Below are 15578 nucleotides of genomic sequence, written 5' to 3' on the forward strand. Positions count from 1 at the left end.
CACCAGGAAGTGACGTGGGCACGCCGGGCACGCTGGGGGCGGGACCATGGTCATACAAGGGAAAACTCTATGGTTTTCCCTTGTATGACCATGGCCCCGCCCCCAGCATGCCTGGCATCCTCCCGTCACTCCCAGGTGACGTCCCCCCACAAGATGCCGGCCGGGAGCCCCCCGCTCCCGGCAAAGATACACTTGGCAACCCTATTGGGGACCCCAATCTATATTGTGGTTTCATTTGAAACTGTGCATGCAGTTTGGGTTATTATAACGTATCAGCGCCAGAATACAGAACTGGAATAAAATAACATATCAAACTTTATTTTAAGGATATCAGAATCAGAATGATTCGTGCCATGTTTATGCACACACAAATACAGAATTTGACAAAGCACCCTGAGAAAGCACCTTACTGTGCTATTCTAGGCAGATTTACACCCTTCGAAGCCAATGGATTTCAGAAGGGCACAACTCAACTTAGGATCCCTTAGCTAATTTTCTTTTTCAACCGGATGCATTCCAACTTTCAGTCTTCTTCAGTGGCCAATTTTCTGAGTGGGGAATTCCAAACTGTGAATGTTTTAATCAATTGATAAAGTCCTTCCGCTGGCAAGTCTAGCCACATTGTAGTTTGTTTTGTTTTGTTTTTTTAATCACTCACAATAGAATTCATTCCTGCAGCTCATTTTTCCTCTGTGGAGCTTGAGACAGCAACCAGCAAGTTTAGTGTCATGGTTAAGAGCCGTGGACTCTAAATATGGAGAACTGGGTTTGATTCCCCACTCCTCCACATGCAGCCAGCTGGGTGACCTTGGGTCAGTCACAGTTCTCTCGGAGCTGTACTCACAAAGAGTTCTCGAAAGAGCTCGCTCAGCCCCGCCTATGTGACAGGGTGTCTGTTGTGGGGAGAGGAAGGGAAGGAGATTGTAAGCCGCTCTGAGACTCCAAGTGAAGGGCGGGGTATAAATCCAACTCTTTGGCTGCGGTCACACAGACTAAATAATCCACTTTCAACGCACTTTTGAATTGGATTTTGCCAGTTCACACAGTAAAAATCCAGTTACTGTGTGAACTGGCAAAATCCAATTCAAAAGTGCGTTGAAAGTGGATTATTTAGTCTGTGTGACCGCAGCCTTCTTCACTCTTTCTGCTTCATCAATTAATGTATTTATCCTCTGTTCTCCTTCCCAACGGGGACCTAATACACATTCCTTTCGCCTCCTCCATTTTATCCTCACAGCAACACTGTGGGCTAGGTAAGGATGAGAGACCCTTTCACGAATACTGAATAATGCACTGTCAGTGCACTTTGCAACTGGATTTTACTGTGTGAAGCGGCACAATCCACTTGCAAACGATCACTAAAGTGCACTGAAAGTGCATCATTCGGTGTCCGTGAAGGCACGCAATAATTCCTCACCCATCAGTTCATCCAGTACATTCCATGGCAAATGGCAGCTGGAGCCCTGATCTTGCCAGTTCTAATCAAAGACTCTAAACCATGCTATCCTCTCATGGAGGATAGGTCTATCAGTGGCTACTAGCCACAGTAGGGTTGTCGGCGGACCGGGGGACCAGGAAGTGACGTTATGATGCCGGGCATGCTGGGGGCGGGGCCACGACCATCTGAGGGAAAATCATAGAGTCTTCCCTCGGATGACCGTGGCCCTGCCCCCAGCGCATCCGGCGTCATAATGTCACTTCCTGGTGACGCGCATGCCGGGGTGGGGTTCCCCCCGGGGCCCAATCTGCCGGCAGTGGGGAATGGGCCTCTGGGGCGGGGGACTTGGCAAGCCTAAGCCACAGTGACTAACAGGCACCTCCACACTCTGAATCCCAGTGCTGGCAGGCAACTTCGAGGGAAGGCCTCAGCCTCTGTGCCCTGTCGTTGGTCCTTCAAAGTAACTGGTTGGCCACATGCTGGACTAGATGGAACACTGGTCTGATCCAGCAGGGCTCGTCTTCCAGTCTTATCTTCTTAGCCACTATATCAGGTGATTCTGCACTAGGCCTTGAATCCTGGTTCAACCCTGTCCCCAAACATACATTCTGCACTACAGCCAAGTTCATCCCTGTAATTATCTTGGGTTGTTGTTTGTTTCCACATTACATTGAGGTCAGCCCGGTTTCACCCCACACCTGTCCCGGGATAAACAAATGCTGTTATAACCAGGGATACATGCAAGGTTGCGAGTTGAACTCTGAGATGAGAGCCAAGTGTAGAAAAGACCTAAGAAAGAGTAATCTCCGTTTAAGGAGGGATTTCACCCTTTAAAAGACAAAATGCATTCCTCATGAATATAATCCAAGTAAAATCTCAGTTTATAACTAAAGCTCCAGATGAAGATTAGAAACTGCTACTTCAAAAACACCTTCGGCTTCTGAGCAGAATGTTCTAGAACAAAGCCCCCACCTCTCCAGGATCTTCAACAACCAGGAGAGCTCTATGACACCCTGGCTGCATAGTTGATATTTGATGTAGCATGGTTTATATTGGACATAACAGGCTGCAGACAAGTGCTAATGGCTCAAGCGGTTTCCCTGGATCTCTGTCCGAGGAAAAGAGATCAGCCGAGAACCTTCAGAAGGATAAGTCCAGTGAAGGCTTGGAGGAGGAATCCAAATGAGGTCGGAACAGAGCCGGCCCCCTGAAGTGCTGGCACACAAGAGCTTTTGGATACCATCTTGATTGTACCTAATGATTCACCATCCAATGTTTTGTTACAGGAAGCAGAGCTGGTACAGCCTTTCATGACTATGTCCGCAGACGTTCCTCCTGGTGAGAGAATGGTAGGAGACAGCAGTGAGGGTGAGAAATGCAGCACCTGTAACCAATGCTCCCTCTAAGCTGTGGAGTCTTGTGAACAAAAATTCTACTTTGTGAGCGACTGGCATTAAAGTTGTGAGCCAGCGATTTGGCTGCTGCATAAATTAGTTTGCTCTGGAGCCGTCCTTCCTGAGCAGAGACGAAAATGTGTGAGCTGTAGGCTAAGAAACTGTGAGCTAGCTCACACTGACTCGGCTTAGAGGGAACACTGCCTGTGGCTACTTTTCTTCTCCCTCTTCTGTTTCTGTTACTGACAAGGGTTACCAAATGCAGCTTGGAAAATTCCCGGAGATCTGGGAATAGAACCTGGGGAGGGGAGGGTTCGCGGAGGGGAGGAAGTTCAGCGAGGATGTAATGCCATAGAGTCCACCCTACGAAGCTGCCATTTTCTCCAGGGGAACTGACCTCTGTAATCTGCAGGCCAGGTGTAATTCCGAGAGAACCCAGGCACCCCTGTCAGTGACTAATTAGCAAGCTGGGAGCAAGATTTGAAGTTATTGGGCTTTGGGAAAGGTAAGACCAGGGAAGGGATTTTTGACACTTCCCAGCAGTATTGGTGGGCAGCAGACGTGGCCACAGGTCTACATATGAAACTGGTTGATACAGAGAGACAAGACCAGGAGAGGAAGAGTTAGGCCTCCCACTTACCTGCCCCGAGTAGGGAATTACCCATGCCCATCCCCAGCTTCTCATCCCGGAGGAACAGAGGAGCAAGAGAAACAATGGCTTCCACATAGCAACACTCTAGGAAATTCCTCTAGTCTCTGTGGTAAAGACCATAGAGACTAGGGGAGGCAGCTTAGAGCATTGCTTGGAAGTGACATGAGATCCTCCACCAAACTCCATCTACGCCCTCCCCGGCACCCCCTCCTCCAGTCTCCTGGCATTTGTCAAGGCAGTGCTGGGAACCTTAGTTTCAATCCATGGTCCAGTAGGGTGGTAGAAACTAGGACAGGGAAGTCCCCCATTAAGACTAGTCTGGGGGTGACGCAAGAACCTGAAGAGCCCCATCTTTCTGTGTCCTGTTCTAACCTGATGACTGGCAGGTATCATTGTAGGCTGCTGTGTTTTGTTTTATATTGTTTTATACTCCTGGCCTGTTATGTGTGTGTCTTAATATTGATCATTCTTCTGTTATTGTTTGGATTCAATTTTTTTTTAACATTTCTGTGAGCCACCTTCAACAAGACTCTGGAGATGTGGCCGATGAATTCTCTAAATAAACAATAGTGTCCTTTGAAAGTGATTCATGTGTGGGGATGCCAAACTATTTGCCCAGGTCAGGGATCCCTGACCTTTCTGAGCCAGGGGGCCCCTTTGGAATTCTGATGCAGTGTGGTAGGTGAAACCACAAAGTGGATGCCACAAAATGGCTGCTCCAGGAGGCGGGGTCAGCCACAAAATGGCTGCTACCGTGAAGATCCTTGTGCTGTGGTGACACTACTGCCAAAGCAACCTTTTTCAAAAAATCTATGCAGACAGTCAAATGGCCAGTGTCCAATCAGAAGCCTAGATTGGCCAAAACCCCACCTGGCCCTGCCCACTTTCTGAAAATACTTGGTGGGCACCATGTTGGAGACCCCCGGCCTAGGTCACTAGGTATAGCCAGAAAATGTTAATGCAACCGGGGTAGGACCTCTAGAGCCAGGAGCCCAGAAGGGTTTTGTGTGTGTTTTTAACCAATAAAAATGATCCTGAAGGCAAACACACTCTGGTGCTCAATAACTTTTCAAACGCTGACATTGTGCACCTTCCAAAACAGGAGTATATGCATGGGCACACTAAAATAAGGAACCATGTCATATAAGTAAGCATCTACTCATGTGATTAATTACCCAGTTCCATCGTTCCAACGATCCCAAAGCAATAGTTCTCGTTTCCAGCACATTCAGCAGTCTCCTCCACACACTCATGACTGTGCACAACATAGCAAGCTGGGCATCTCTTTCCATTGGGGGTCGTGTTTATGGGTGGCACTGAAAGGAAGAGAAGACATTAAGATGAGTCCTGAAAGAAGAGCAGTCTTGCCAAGGTGATGAGAAGAAGAGTAGAATCCCTCATGGATCAAAGGCAAATGGTTTCTTCACTAAGGTCTCTTCCTAAGCCTCTCCCATTCTGCTAACAAAAGACCAGAAACCCGTGAATATAATAACGAAGAATGTATTTTAAAAAACCACAACCCTGTAAATTTGTATCAAATGTTCCAATCTGAATAAAGAATATTATACAAAACATCTCTGGTGTCAGTTCGATATGGAAAACACCTCCAGATCCCAACAAATCTCCTATCCGAGCCAGTCGTTCTCACTGAAGCAATAAGGACCGATGTTGATGGAGACAAGGTGACCCAGTTAATGGGGCACCTTCTCCATGGATCTTCTTCAGGAAGAGGTACCGCAACCGAGCAGAATGAATCCATATTGCATTGAGTCTTTCCTCTCCCTAGCTGCGTCTGATTAAACAGCTCCAAAATTCCAAAGAGGTAATTCTGAAGAGGTACTTCCAAAGAAAGGAGCTGCGGTGGCTCAAGTGGTTAAGATGCTGAACTGCAGGCTATGGAAGGTCGGTAGTTCAGCAGTTCGAGACCCGGGTGCCACATGACGGAGTGAGCTCCCGTCTCTAGTTCCAGCTCCTGCCAACCGAGCAGTTCGAAAGCAAGAAATTGCAAGTAGATAAATAGGGACCACTTCGGTGGGAAGGTCACAGCATTCTGTGTGCCTTGGCGTTTAGTCATGCCGGCCACATGACCACGGAAATGTCTTTGGACAGCGCTGGCTCTTTGGCTTGGAAACAGAGATGAGCACCACAACCATAGAGTCAGATTCGACTGGCTTTTGAGCAAGGGAACCTTTACCTTTACCTTTTTACTTCCAAAGAGGTGTTGTAGTGCTGTCAGCTGCATCTTGGAGAGTCTCTCCAAAGACAAGCTGAACTGCCTTACATTGGGGAACATAAGAACACAAGAGAAGCCAATGTTGGATCAGGCCAAAGGCCCATCCAGTCCAACACTCTGTCACACAGTGGCTAAAAATACCAGGGGCCATCAGGAGGTCCACCAGTGGGGGCAGGGCACTAGAAGCCCTCCCACTGTTGACCCCCCCCCAAGGGGGTGTCTGGGAATCTGTAGACTCTAAAGAGACCCCTGTAGGGGGTTCCTGAAGCTGGGGGTACCTTTTCTGGAGTGATCCCCTTGGTTTCACCTGAGAGCTGATCGCCCGAAGAGAACCCCTGTTAGCCCCGGCAGGCGTGGCTTTTAGCTACGAGCTCCGGAAGACGACAGCGTGGATTTTGAGAGCGGAAGCTTTATTCTGCCTGTGACTTCCCGGTGTAACAGGCCGGATTAACCCCCCCGCCAGAGTAACCCCGGGTTAATCTGGCCAGCTGTAACAGGCCAGATTCACCCCCCGGCCAGAGTAACCCCGAGGTTACTCTGGCCTAGCCTAGAATAACCCCCCATTCCCCCCCTGGCCAGAGAAACCCTGGGGTTACTCTGGCCTAGGCTAGAATAACCCCCCAAGGCCAGATTAACCCCCCAGGCCTGCTTTCTGGGGCTGCTGTCTTTTCCTACTAAGAGAGATATTTCCCCAATAACCAGAAAGAACCACCTTCTATTGCCAGAGGCACTGCCTTTTACTCTTGGGAAGCCCAAATACCGAGGGCACCCCACTTATAACCTGACCCAGAGAGCCACAGGACATAGAGCACGGCCCAGCTCAGACACTGGTTCTGGCCCCACACTCTTCTATTTGGAGTGCATCCATGACGACATTATTCTTAAGGAGATTTTAATAAGGAACTGCTTGCTCTTGGGATCTACTAAAAGGAAGGACAGGATTGCCCATTGGAAACAATGAGAGACGCTGGAAGGCCCATTGGAAACCATGGGAGCCAGGAATGCCAATTGACTTGCATGGGCTCCATTAGAAAACATTAGGGTACGGGCTTCCGGTCTGGCTCCCGCGTATGGCGGACGCATCCTCGGGTCGCTCCCGAGGGCGCCTCGCCCGCCCGCGGTGGAGGAGGGAATCCGCGCGAGCGGAGACCCGAACGAGCACCTCAGGAGAGAGGAGCTCGGATCCTTCCCCCCCACCCAGCGAAAAAGGCGAGGAGGTTAATCCTCTAACTGCATAAGCGAAAAAGAAAAGGAGGGGGGGAATGGACTGAGCGAACAGTGATGTTTTCCCTTGATGTATTTGAAATAAAGCGAGAGAAAGTTTTGTCTCTCTGGAGCACAATTTAAGAACTTTCTAAAAGTAAACAAAAAAGAAAAGATGTCGGAGCTGGGCAAAAGCGAGCGGAGAAGAAGGGAGGGACTTCCGTCTGGGCGTTTGCTTGTGTGTGAGAGCCGGCTGTTTAGTGTTTTGGACTGTTTATGGTTGTGAATCCGACGGGAGTTCTGTAAAATGGAAAAGTTTGAACTGTGACAGCGAGGAGTGCCTGGTAAGCGCTTATATACGTCCAGTTTCGAGGAGGACCCAATAGAGAGTTTGGGAGCGGAAATAAAAGCGAAATTAAATTAATACCATTCTCAAAGCTGGGGACCTCCAAGGCATGAAAGGAAGAGGATTTATAATGCATGAACTGAGTGTGTTAACAGCAACCCGAAGGAGAATTTAACAAGCCGGAAGTAGAAGGCAACAGAGGAAACCCCTCCTTGTCAGCGAGTAAAAGTGCCCAACACGCAAAGAAGCGCAAAGAAGCGGTTCTGACTGTATCCAGAAGAGTTTTTTTTTTTTATTAACAGAACTCAAGGGAACATTACTAATATACTAACAGAGAATTATATGTGACTGGACTAAGAAAAGAAGTTTGACAACACACAGAAGAAGCCCAAGAAGATTAATTGGACATTACTAACAGTTTAATTTACCAGTTTATATATCACTCAGCTTTCTCTTACTCCCACTGTCTACCCTTCCCATTTTTTCTTTTAAGCGAAATACCTCCCCTTTTTAGGGGAGCCAATAAAATCTTTATTAAAAAAAGAAGAAAACATTAGGGTACAAGTACAGTTGCAATAAAAATGCGGAATGGATTTTCCATTAGGGTCTCTGGGCTCAAATACACTATTCTGAGGATGGAATGAGAGACCACGTAGTGGAATGACGGCCCCAGGGTGGAGCAGGAGTGTTCAGGCACTGGGATGACAGGCCACGGAGTGGAATGACGGCCCCAGGGTGCAGAAGTAGTGTTCAGGCACTGGGTTGACAGGCCACGGAGTGGAATGACAGCCCCAGGGTATACCAGGAGTGTTCTGGGTCTGGGATGACAAGCCACGGAGTGGAATGACAGCCCCAGGGTATACCAGGAGTGTTCTGGGTCTGGGATGACAAGCCACGGAGTGGAATGACAGCCCCAGGGTGCAGCAGGAGTGTTTTGGAACTGGGGTGACAGGCCATGGAGTGGAATGACAGCCCCAGGGTGCAGCAGGAGTGTTCTGGAACTGGGATGACAGGCTATGGCAAATAAAATGCAAGTCTGTGGTCAGGCAGGCAAAAAGGGAATATGAGGAGCATATAGCAAAAAACGTAAAGACCAACAAAAAAACTTTCTTCAAATACATTAGGAGCAGGAAACCAGCCAGGGAGGCAGTGGGGCCCTTGGATGACCAAGGGGACGAGAGAGGAGGTCCTAAAACTGATAGACAACTTAAAAACTGATAAATCATGAGGCCCAGATGGCATACATCCGAGAGTTCTGAAAGAACTCAAATGTGAACCCTACGAACGTGTTGCAGCGCTGTTACAGAAGGACAAAAGAAAGGCCCTGACAGATCAGACCAGTGGTCCACGTGGTCCAGCATCCTGTCTCATCCTGCAGCCTACCAGTTGCCCTGGTGGGTCAACAAAGAGACCATAGAGTCTTCCCTGATGCTGCCTTCTAGCACAGCTATTCAGAGACTTTCCGTAGCCACCATGACTAGCAATCATTGATAGACCTAGCCAATGCTCCCTTCTAACCTGTGGAGTCTTGGGAGCAAAAATTCTACTTAGTGGGCAACTGGCATTAAAGTTGCCAGTGAGCAATTTGGCTACTGCACGAATCAGTTTGCTCTGGAGCCATCCTTCCTGAGCGAAGACAAAAATGTGTGACCCAGAAGATTAAAAAAAAAACCAGTGAGCTAGCTCACACTAACTCAGCTTAGAGGGAACACTGGACCTATCCTTCATGGATCTATCTAAGTGCCTTTTAGAGTCACCCATGTGTGTGGCTATCACTGCACCCAGTGGCAGTGTATTCCACAATTATTTACTTGTTAAGCAAAGCTGGTATTCCCAGGAGTCATATATGGCTGCGAGAGTTGGACTATAAGGAAGGCCGAGCAACGAAGAATTGATTCTTTTGAACTATGGTGCTGGAGAAGACTCTTGAGAGTCCCTTGGATTGCAAGGAGATCAAATCAGTCAATCCTAAAAGAAATCAACCCTGACTGTTCCCTGGAAGGCCAGATAATGAAACTGAAGCTCAAATACTTTGGCCACCAAATGAGAAGGGAGCAGTCACTGGAGAAGACCCTGATGCTGGGAAAGATTGAAGGTCAAAGAAGACAGGGAGGGCAAAGGATGAGATGGTTAGACAGTGTCATAGATGCAGCAAACATGAAATTGAGCCAACTTCAGAGGACGGTGGAAGACAGGAGGGCCTGGCGCGATCTTGTCCATGGGGTCGCGAAGAGTCGGACTCGACTGTGCGACTGAACAACAACAAAAACCTCCATCCCCCCACCCCCAAGTTCTAGCATCATGGGAGAGAGGGGGAAAGCACTGTCTTATCAATTCTACCCCATGCATACAAGCTAGATGGGATTTAATGGAGCATTTGGCAGGGGCTGTGGAGAAGAATAACATTCTTAGAGAGCTGATGTGCTACGTGGGAATGGAGAAGGGAAGGATAGATGAGAGGAGTGACGTACAAGCGGGAAGAATCTTCTGGCAGTTGTTTCCCATGCAGCAGGTAGTCCGGGAGAACATCTGTCCTGCCCTGCCCAGATTAATAGAATGGTCGGGTTCAGCGCAGTCCCTCGATCGGATGCATGACTTCACAATGGCCTTCACTTGCATCACTGAAGGGATTGAAGAAGAAAGGAGAAGGAAGTGAATTAGATGACATGTTATGGTATCCTGTATGCAAATCGTACATGGTTTTGAGTCCTCTGATCCATTTGCTACCCGCCTTCCCAAAGGGAGTGGTGGCGCAGGGGATAATTCCCCTGCTTAACTATAACATCTGAACTGCCAAGCTTTGTCAGTTCTAGCCCCGTGCTAGTGTGAGCAACCAAGCCTTGTCCTAGCTCATTGTCCACCCAGCGATTCAAAAGCTTCGGCAAGTAGATAAATTGGGGACCCCCCCGTAAGGGGGTGGGCACACCACTCCCTTTGGGAAGGGGTTAGCTGCCGCGTGTGACTTCTGTGGCGCAGCAAGATCAAAAGATGAAAGATCTGTTTTGGCACCCCTGCAGTGGAGCAAGTCGGCCAGGAAGTGGTAGTGTGTGGCACCGCGACATCAAGAAGCCCTGACGTCATCAGCCAGCCGACAAGAATACATGCCGTCGGAACACGACTGATCCAGCCCGCAGATGAATCCTACAGCCAGCTACAATGTGTGTGTAATTAAAAATGCTGTATGTTGTCTTCCCTATCCCCCATGAATATTGTTAGTCCAATTGTCATGAGTAACTGTAAATCGCTCTGAGCCCGCAGGTGTGTGGGAAAAAGCGATCAATAAATCGAAAGTATTATTATTGTTGTTGTTGTTGTTGTTGTTGTTGTTGTTGTTGTTGTTGTTGTTGTTGTTGTTGTTGTTGTTGTTGTTGTTGTTGTTGTTGTTGTTGTTGTTGTTGTTGGAAAGATGCCCACCTGAACTGCATGCAAACCAGTGATCTGCCACTGAACTGCCAGATACCCAAGGGCAAAGGATAGCTCCACGTAGCTCAGAACTGTAAATCCCAAAGCACGGAAGCAATTCACGTTGCAAACCACAACCGGGTGGCTGACCTTCCAGGCAGCATTCTTTACCCAAAGGGAGACTCCAGCAAGAAACCCCCCCGGCTTTCCATCAGGGGCCCCCAACTTACCACTCTGGACAGGCAGGCAGGCAAGCAGGTGGGCCCCGGATGAGATGCGCTCACCGGCCGGCCAATGGGCAGAGTGCCCGCCCAGTGGCCCATCATGGCCATCCTCTCTTGCTCCAACTCACCCCATGGTGCTCTGCTCCGCCCCCAGCCAGGAGGCTCCTGGCAGCCGCCTCGTCGTCTCCGGCCCCAGCCGGTCCCTTCCATGCTGGGCAGAGCAAGCGAGAGCCCCTGCCTGCCTGCCTGCCTGCCCGCCTGCCCAGGCACTGACAGTCGGGATGGGACAGCGAGTGGACGTGGTGGGGGCTGTGAACCCTCTTTCTAGAGTGGGGAGTGAGGCCCCTGGTGACGGGGTGTCTGCGCACAGACCGGGCGGGCGCGTTCCTTCGTCCCAGGGCTCCAGGACAATGACTCATGCTTCGGGCCCACGTTTGAGTGGTGGGAGCAAGGGAAGAGGGGAGCTGTGTGCAAGGGAACTTCAAAACCCGTGTCCCCCCCCCCCCGCAGCGCACCAGGACTGAGTCGGGGCTGGAAGTCAACTCTTTGGAAGGCCCCGATTCAAACCCTTTTTATTTTAATTTCAGTGCCCCCTGAATTATTTAAAGCACCCCCCCCCCGATTTAAGACATCCTGGCTACGGGCCTGATTAGCAATTCATCGAGACCCTCCTGTGGAAATGGAAGCTGCATGTATTCAGAAGACATTTCCCATTCGCTGGACTTCTGCTGGCAAGCTTTGGTCTTTGGGACTTACACCCCGAGCCTTCCATCTGTACGATGCCGCAAGAATCCTTCTCGGGGAGACAATGCTCCCAGCTTCCAGTGCAGGTGTTCCTAAAGGCGTGGCACGTCTCACATGACAAAGACCGCCCTGACAAGAGGGAAAAGAAGGAAGACAGATAAATCCTCTTTTTTTCACCTTGTTTTTCCAATTTTAGTAGAGCTGACACAAATTTCACCTATTGCTCGGTGGTGGTGGTGGTGGTGGTGGAAAGTGCCGTCAAGTCGAAGCTGACTTCTGGTGACCCTGCATGGGTAGTGATGATGATGATGATGATGATGATAATTATTTATTGATCGCTTTCCCCACACACACCTGCAGGCTCAGAGCGATTTACAGTCCTCATACAACCCATCCTCGTGGGCTGGTAGAGGCTACCACACGGTGTGTTCAGTGCATGGATGTTCAATGCCACTGTACATATCCCAGCTCTCTCTGAAAGAGGGCTGTTTTTCTTTGCCCCTTTCCTGCATGCACTTTCTTTAGAACACTTGTAGACAACTCATCTGTTCCTTTATAAGACAGTTCTGTTTGAAGGTCAATAGGTGGCGCTAAACTGGTGGGAAGGCAGTCCTCTGTGGTCTCTTCCTCTGAGGACCTCACGCCCACCTCCTTCATTCGGTGAGCTTCTTCTGAACAAGGATGTGTACATAAACTGTCTTTCAACAATTCGTATCTCTTGGTGACGTGTTGAAAATATACCGTTGATTCACTTCATCATAAAGCTATGCTTACAACTATGTTCTTCAATGGGCATTCAGCAATCATAGGCAGTTTATGTACACATCCTTGTTCGGAAGAAGATCATTGTCGAAACGGCACACCATTCCGGAGACCACCGTCTACATTCACTATATATATTACTTATTTTCTGTTATTGTATACTATGATTTATGAATATATGACCAAGCGCTAAATTGTTACAGTTTTTTTTTTCCTTTTTCAGAGTTCCGGGCTGTTCCATTACAGACGACATCCTTTCAGACGAAGTACTTTTTAATGTTTCCTCAAGAGGGGAAAAGCCTCCCCGTGCCACAGAGCCACAGCTGCTGGTGTGACCGTGGGTCAGTCACAAGTTCTTTCAGAGCTGTTCTCTTAAGGGCAGTTCTTCAGAGAGCTCTCTCAGCCCCACCTACCTCACAGGGGGTCTGTTATGGGGAGGGGAGGGGAAACCACAGAATTCCAGGCTGTTTCATTACAGACGACATCCTTTCAGACTAAGGACTATTGAATGTTTCCTCAAGGGGGGGGGATCTCTCCCCCTGCATGTAGAAAACCAGCACCTCAGGCAATAGTTTTACCAATCAGAAAACCTGTTTTTCTGACAAGGTAATTAACCTTTAGGTCTAAGAAGCCAGAAGACTCCAGATGGTTTGCAGCTGTGGCACTTGCCAAATAATTTAGGGCAAGGCCCATGCTCTTACCTAGATCACGCCCAGCCTAGCCTGGTCTCATCCGATCTCAGAAGGGAAGCAGGGTCAGCCCTTGTGAGGCTTACCATTCCCCCATGGGGGGCTGCCCGTTTTCAGGGCTTTGATCCACTGCCCCAGACTCAGCCGGCAGGGGGAACCCCTTCCCTAAAGTGCCACGTTTGTGCCAATGTGCCTGGCATGACGATGTCACTTGAGGATGCCCTATCAGTCAAGGAAAAACTCTATGGTCTTTCCTCGAACAATAGAGGCCACGCCCACAATGTGCCCTGCATGATGACGTCACTTCCGAAGAACTCCCAGACCAGAAGAAGGAACCTCCCCCACCCCACTGGCAGTCAGGTAAGATCTGGAAACCCTACCCCTTGTCAGTACTTGGATGGGAGGCCACCAAGGAAGTCCGGCGTTGCTACGCAGAGGCAGGCCATGGCAAACCACCTCTGAACCTCTCTGGCCTCAAAAGCCTTCTTTAAAAAAGGTAAAGGTAAAGGTTCCCTTGCTCAAAAGCCAGTTGAGTCCGACTCTAGATTTGCAGTGCTCATCTCCGTTTCAAAGCCGAAGAGCCAGCGCTGTCCGAAGACGTTTCCGTGGTCATGTAGCCGGCATGACTAAACACCAAGGCGCATGGAACGCTGTTCCCTTCCCACCAAAGTGGTACCTATTTATCTACTTGCAATGTCTTGCTTTCGAACTGCTAGGTTGGCAGGAGCTGGAACTAGAGACGTGAGCTCACTCCGTCATGCGGCACCCCTGGGTCTCGAACTGCTGAACTACTGACCTTCCACAGCCTGCAGTTCAGCGTCTTAACCACTTGAGCCACTTCTTGGGGGTCTCCATAAGCCAGCTGTGCCTTGACGGCACTTCCCACCACCAAGGCCCACGAACACGGCAAGGCCTGTTAGGGTGTCTCCTTGACCCTGCCCCAGTTCTGTTCCCGAAACGGAAAGTGGACAACTCCATCAGTGAGAGCGCTGTGCGAAAACAAAACCCCGTCTCCCTGGGTGTTTCATTTCCCCACAGGGAATGATCTTTTCCTTGTGAGAAGGAGAGGCTAAAAGACGGCGTGTTAAAGCCATCCATTGCTTCAAAAAGTGGCAGGATACCATATTTATAACAAGAGGAAGCATGATTCGCCGCAGGAATGGGAGACGGTGCTGTTTCAATGCCATCTACTGGATATCTGAGGAAGCAATGAGAAACAGGCAGGAAGCCTCGCCTAGGACAAAAAAAACTCATGGACTACTTTGGCTAGACTACAGGTGAGAGCTTTCATTGACTTTTGGCTAGTTCTGCGAGGGGCCAGCAGACCAATCAAACAGCTTCCACACAGGACCTCCCACCTTTCTTAAAGGCACAGTCCCACAAGAATTTCTCCTGTAAATGCTTTTTTCCCCAATCATTTAAAAACTGGTCTCTTTTAAGAGAGTTTTTCTGTCTTAACTTTTAGCTTTCTTGACTACAGAAGCCATCACCCCCACCTGCCGGCTTGTTCTCAGAATTGTTGCTTAGGCTGGCAGAAGTGATTAACTTGCAGCAGCTGAGAACTGTCATCCAAAGTGGTCGACAGCTTGCAATTTAGAGATCTATCCTGGTCACAGCTTTCCATGGGCTAAATGTTTTTTTTTTTCCAGCACTGAGAACTGCAGCCCCACTAGAAGAAAAAATTGCCCCACAAGCCACAAAATCCTGGCTACGGGCCTGCTTCCCCATGAACACTTTTACCAAGGAAGATGGCTTGCAAGATCAAAGCCCATGCAGCAGCATCACAACACCCCCTCCATCTTTTACAGGGGCCTAAGAACAGCTTGGTGTTTAGTCATGCTGGCCACATGACCACGGAAACGTCTTCGGACAGCACTGGCTCTTCGGCTTTGAAATGGAGATGAGCACCGCAACCCTAGAGTCGGACTCGACTGGCTTTCAAGCAAGGGAACCTTTACTTTTACCTTTAAGAACAGAAGATTCACTGTGTTGTAAGTATATATCTTTTAGCTAAAGCTTAAACACTCCTTAAACACGTGAAGCTACCTCATACTGACCAGGCCATTGGTCTACTGATATCAGCATTGTCTGCTCTGACTGGCAGCTGGGGTTGACGAGCACACGGGAGGGGGGGTTACCAGGATCCTCTGGGAGAGGGGAGGGAGGGCCGGGAGAGGGAACTCCAGAGTGAGTTCGGTGTGAGCTGCCCTCACACTTCAAGGGACCTCATTCCTTTTAAATGCTTTCCCTCCACTGGAAATGATGGAGGAGGGGGGGCACTTTCCCAATGGTGAGGCAAGTACTAAAGACCTCTGACTCCCTGTCCTGAAGTGGCTTTAATAATTTGGGAGTGAATTGATAAGAAGCCAGTATTTGCTTGAAGAAGAGGGATGTGAGATAGATGATTGAGATGGAGAGATGACAGACAGAGAGAGAGAGAAAGAAAGATGATAGATAGATAGATAAGATGATTGATAGATAGATAGATAGA

The 15578-nt window shown here is 49.1% G+C and overlaps 1 protein-coding gene across 1 annotated transcript in view; it reads right to left on the reverse strand.

Annotated features, from left to right (window-relative positions):
- Window positions 1-2139: 2139 nt before the first annotated feature.
- The window catches only part of LOC107125796 (phospholipase A2 inhibitor and Ly6/PLAUR domain-containing protein-like), a 15906-nt gene continuing 2467 nt past the window's right edge, over window positions 2140-15578 (reverse strand). Inside the window, exons 2-5 of the mRNA XM_015429258.1 lie at window positions 11649-11765; window positions 9738-9887; window positions 4660-4800; window positions 2140-2773 (exon numbers count right to left, since the gene is read on the reverse strand). Coding sequence (XP_015284744.1) covers window positions 2565-2773; window positions 4660-4800; window positions 9738-9887; window positions 11649-11765 — 617 coding nt within the window. The 3' untranslated portion in view covers window positions 2140-2564. The remainder of the gene's footprint in view (window positions 2774-4659; window positions 4801-9737; window positions 9888-11648; window positions 11766-15578) is intronic.

The sequence above is a fragment of the Gekko japonicus genome, unplaced genomic scaffold (assembly GCF_001447785.1).
Source record: "Gekko japonicus isolate JY-2015 unplaced genomic scaffold, Gekko_japonicus_V1.1 scaffold3772, whole genome shotgun sequence".
NCBI classification, from domain to species: domain Eukaryota; kingdom Metazoa; phylum Chordata; class Lepidosauria; order Squamata; family Gekkonidae; genus Gekko; species Gekko japonicus.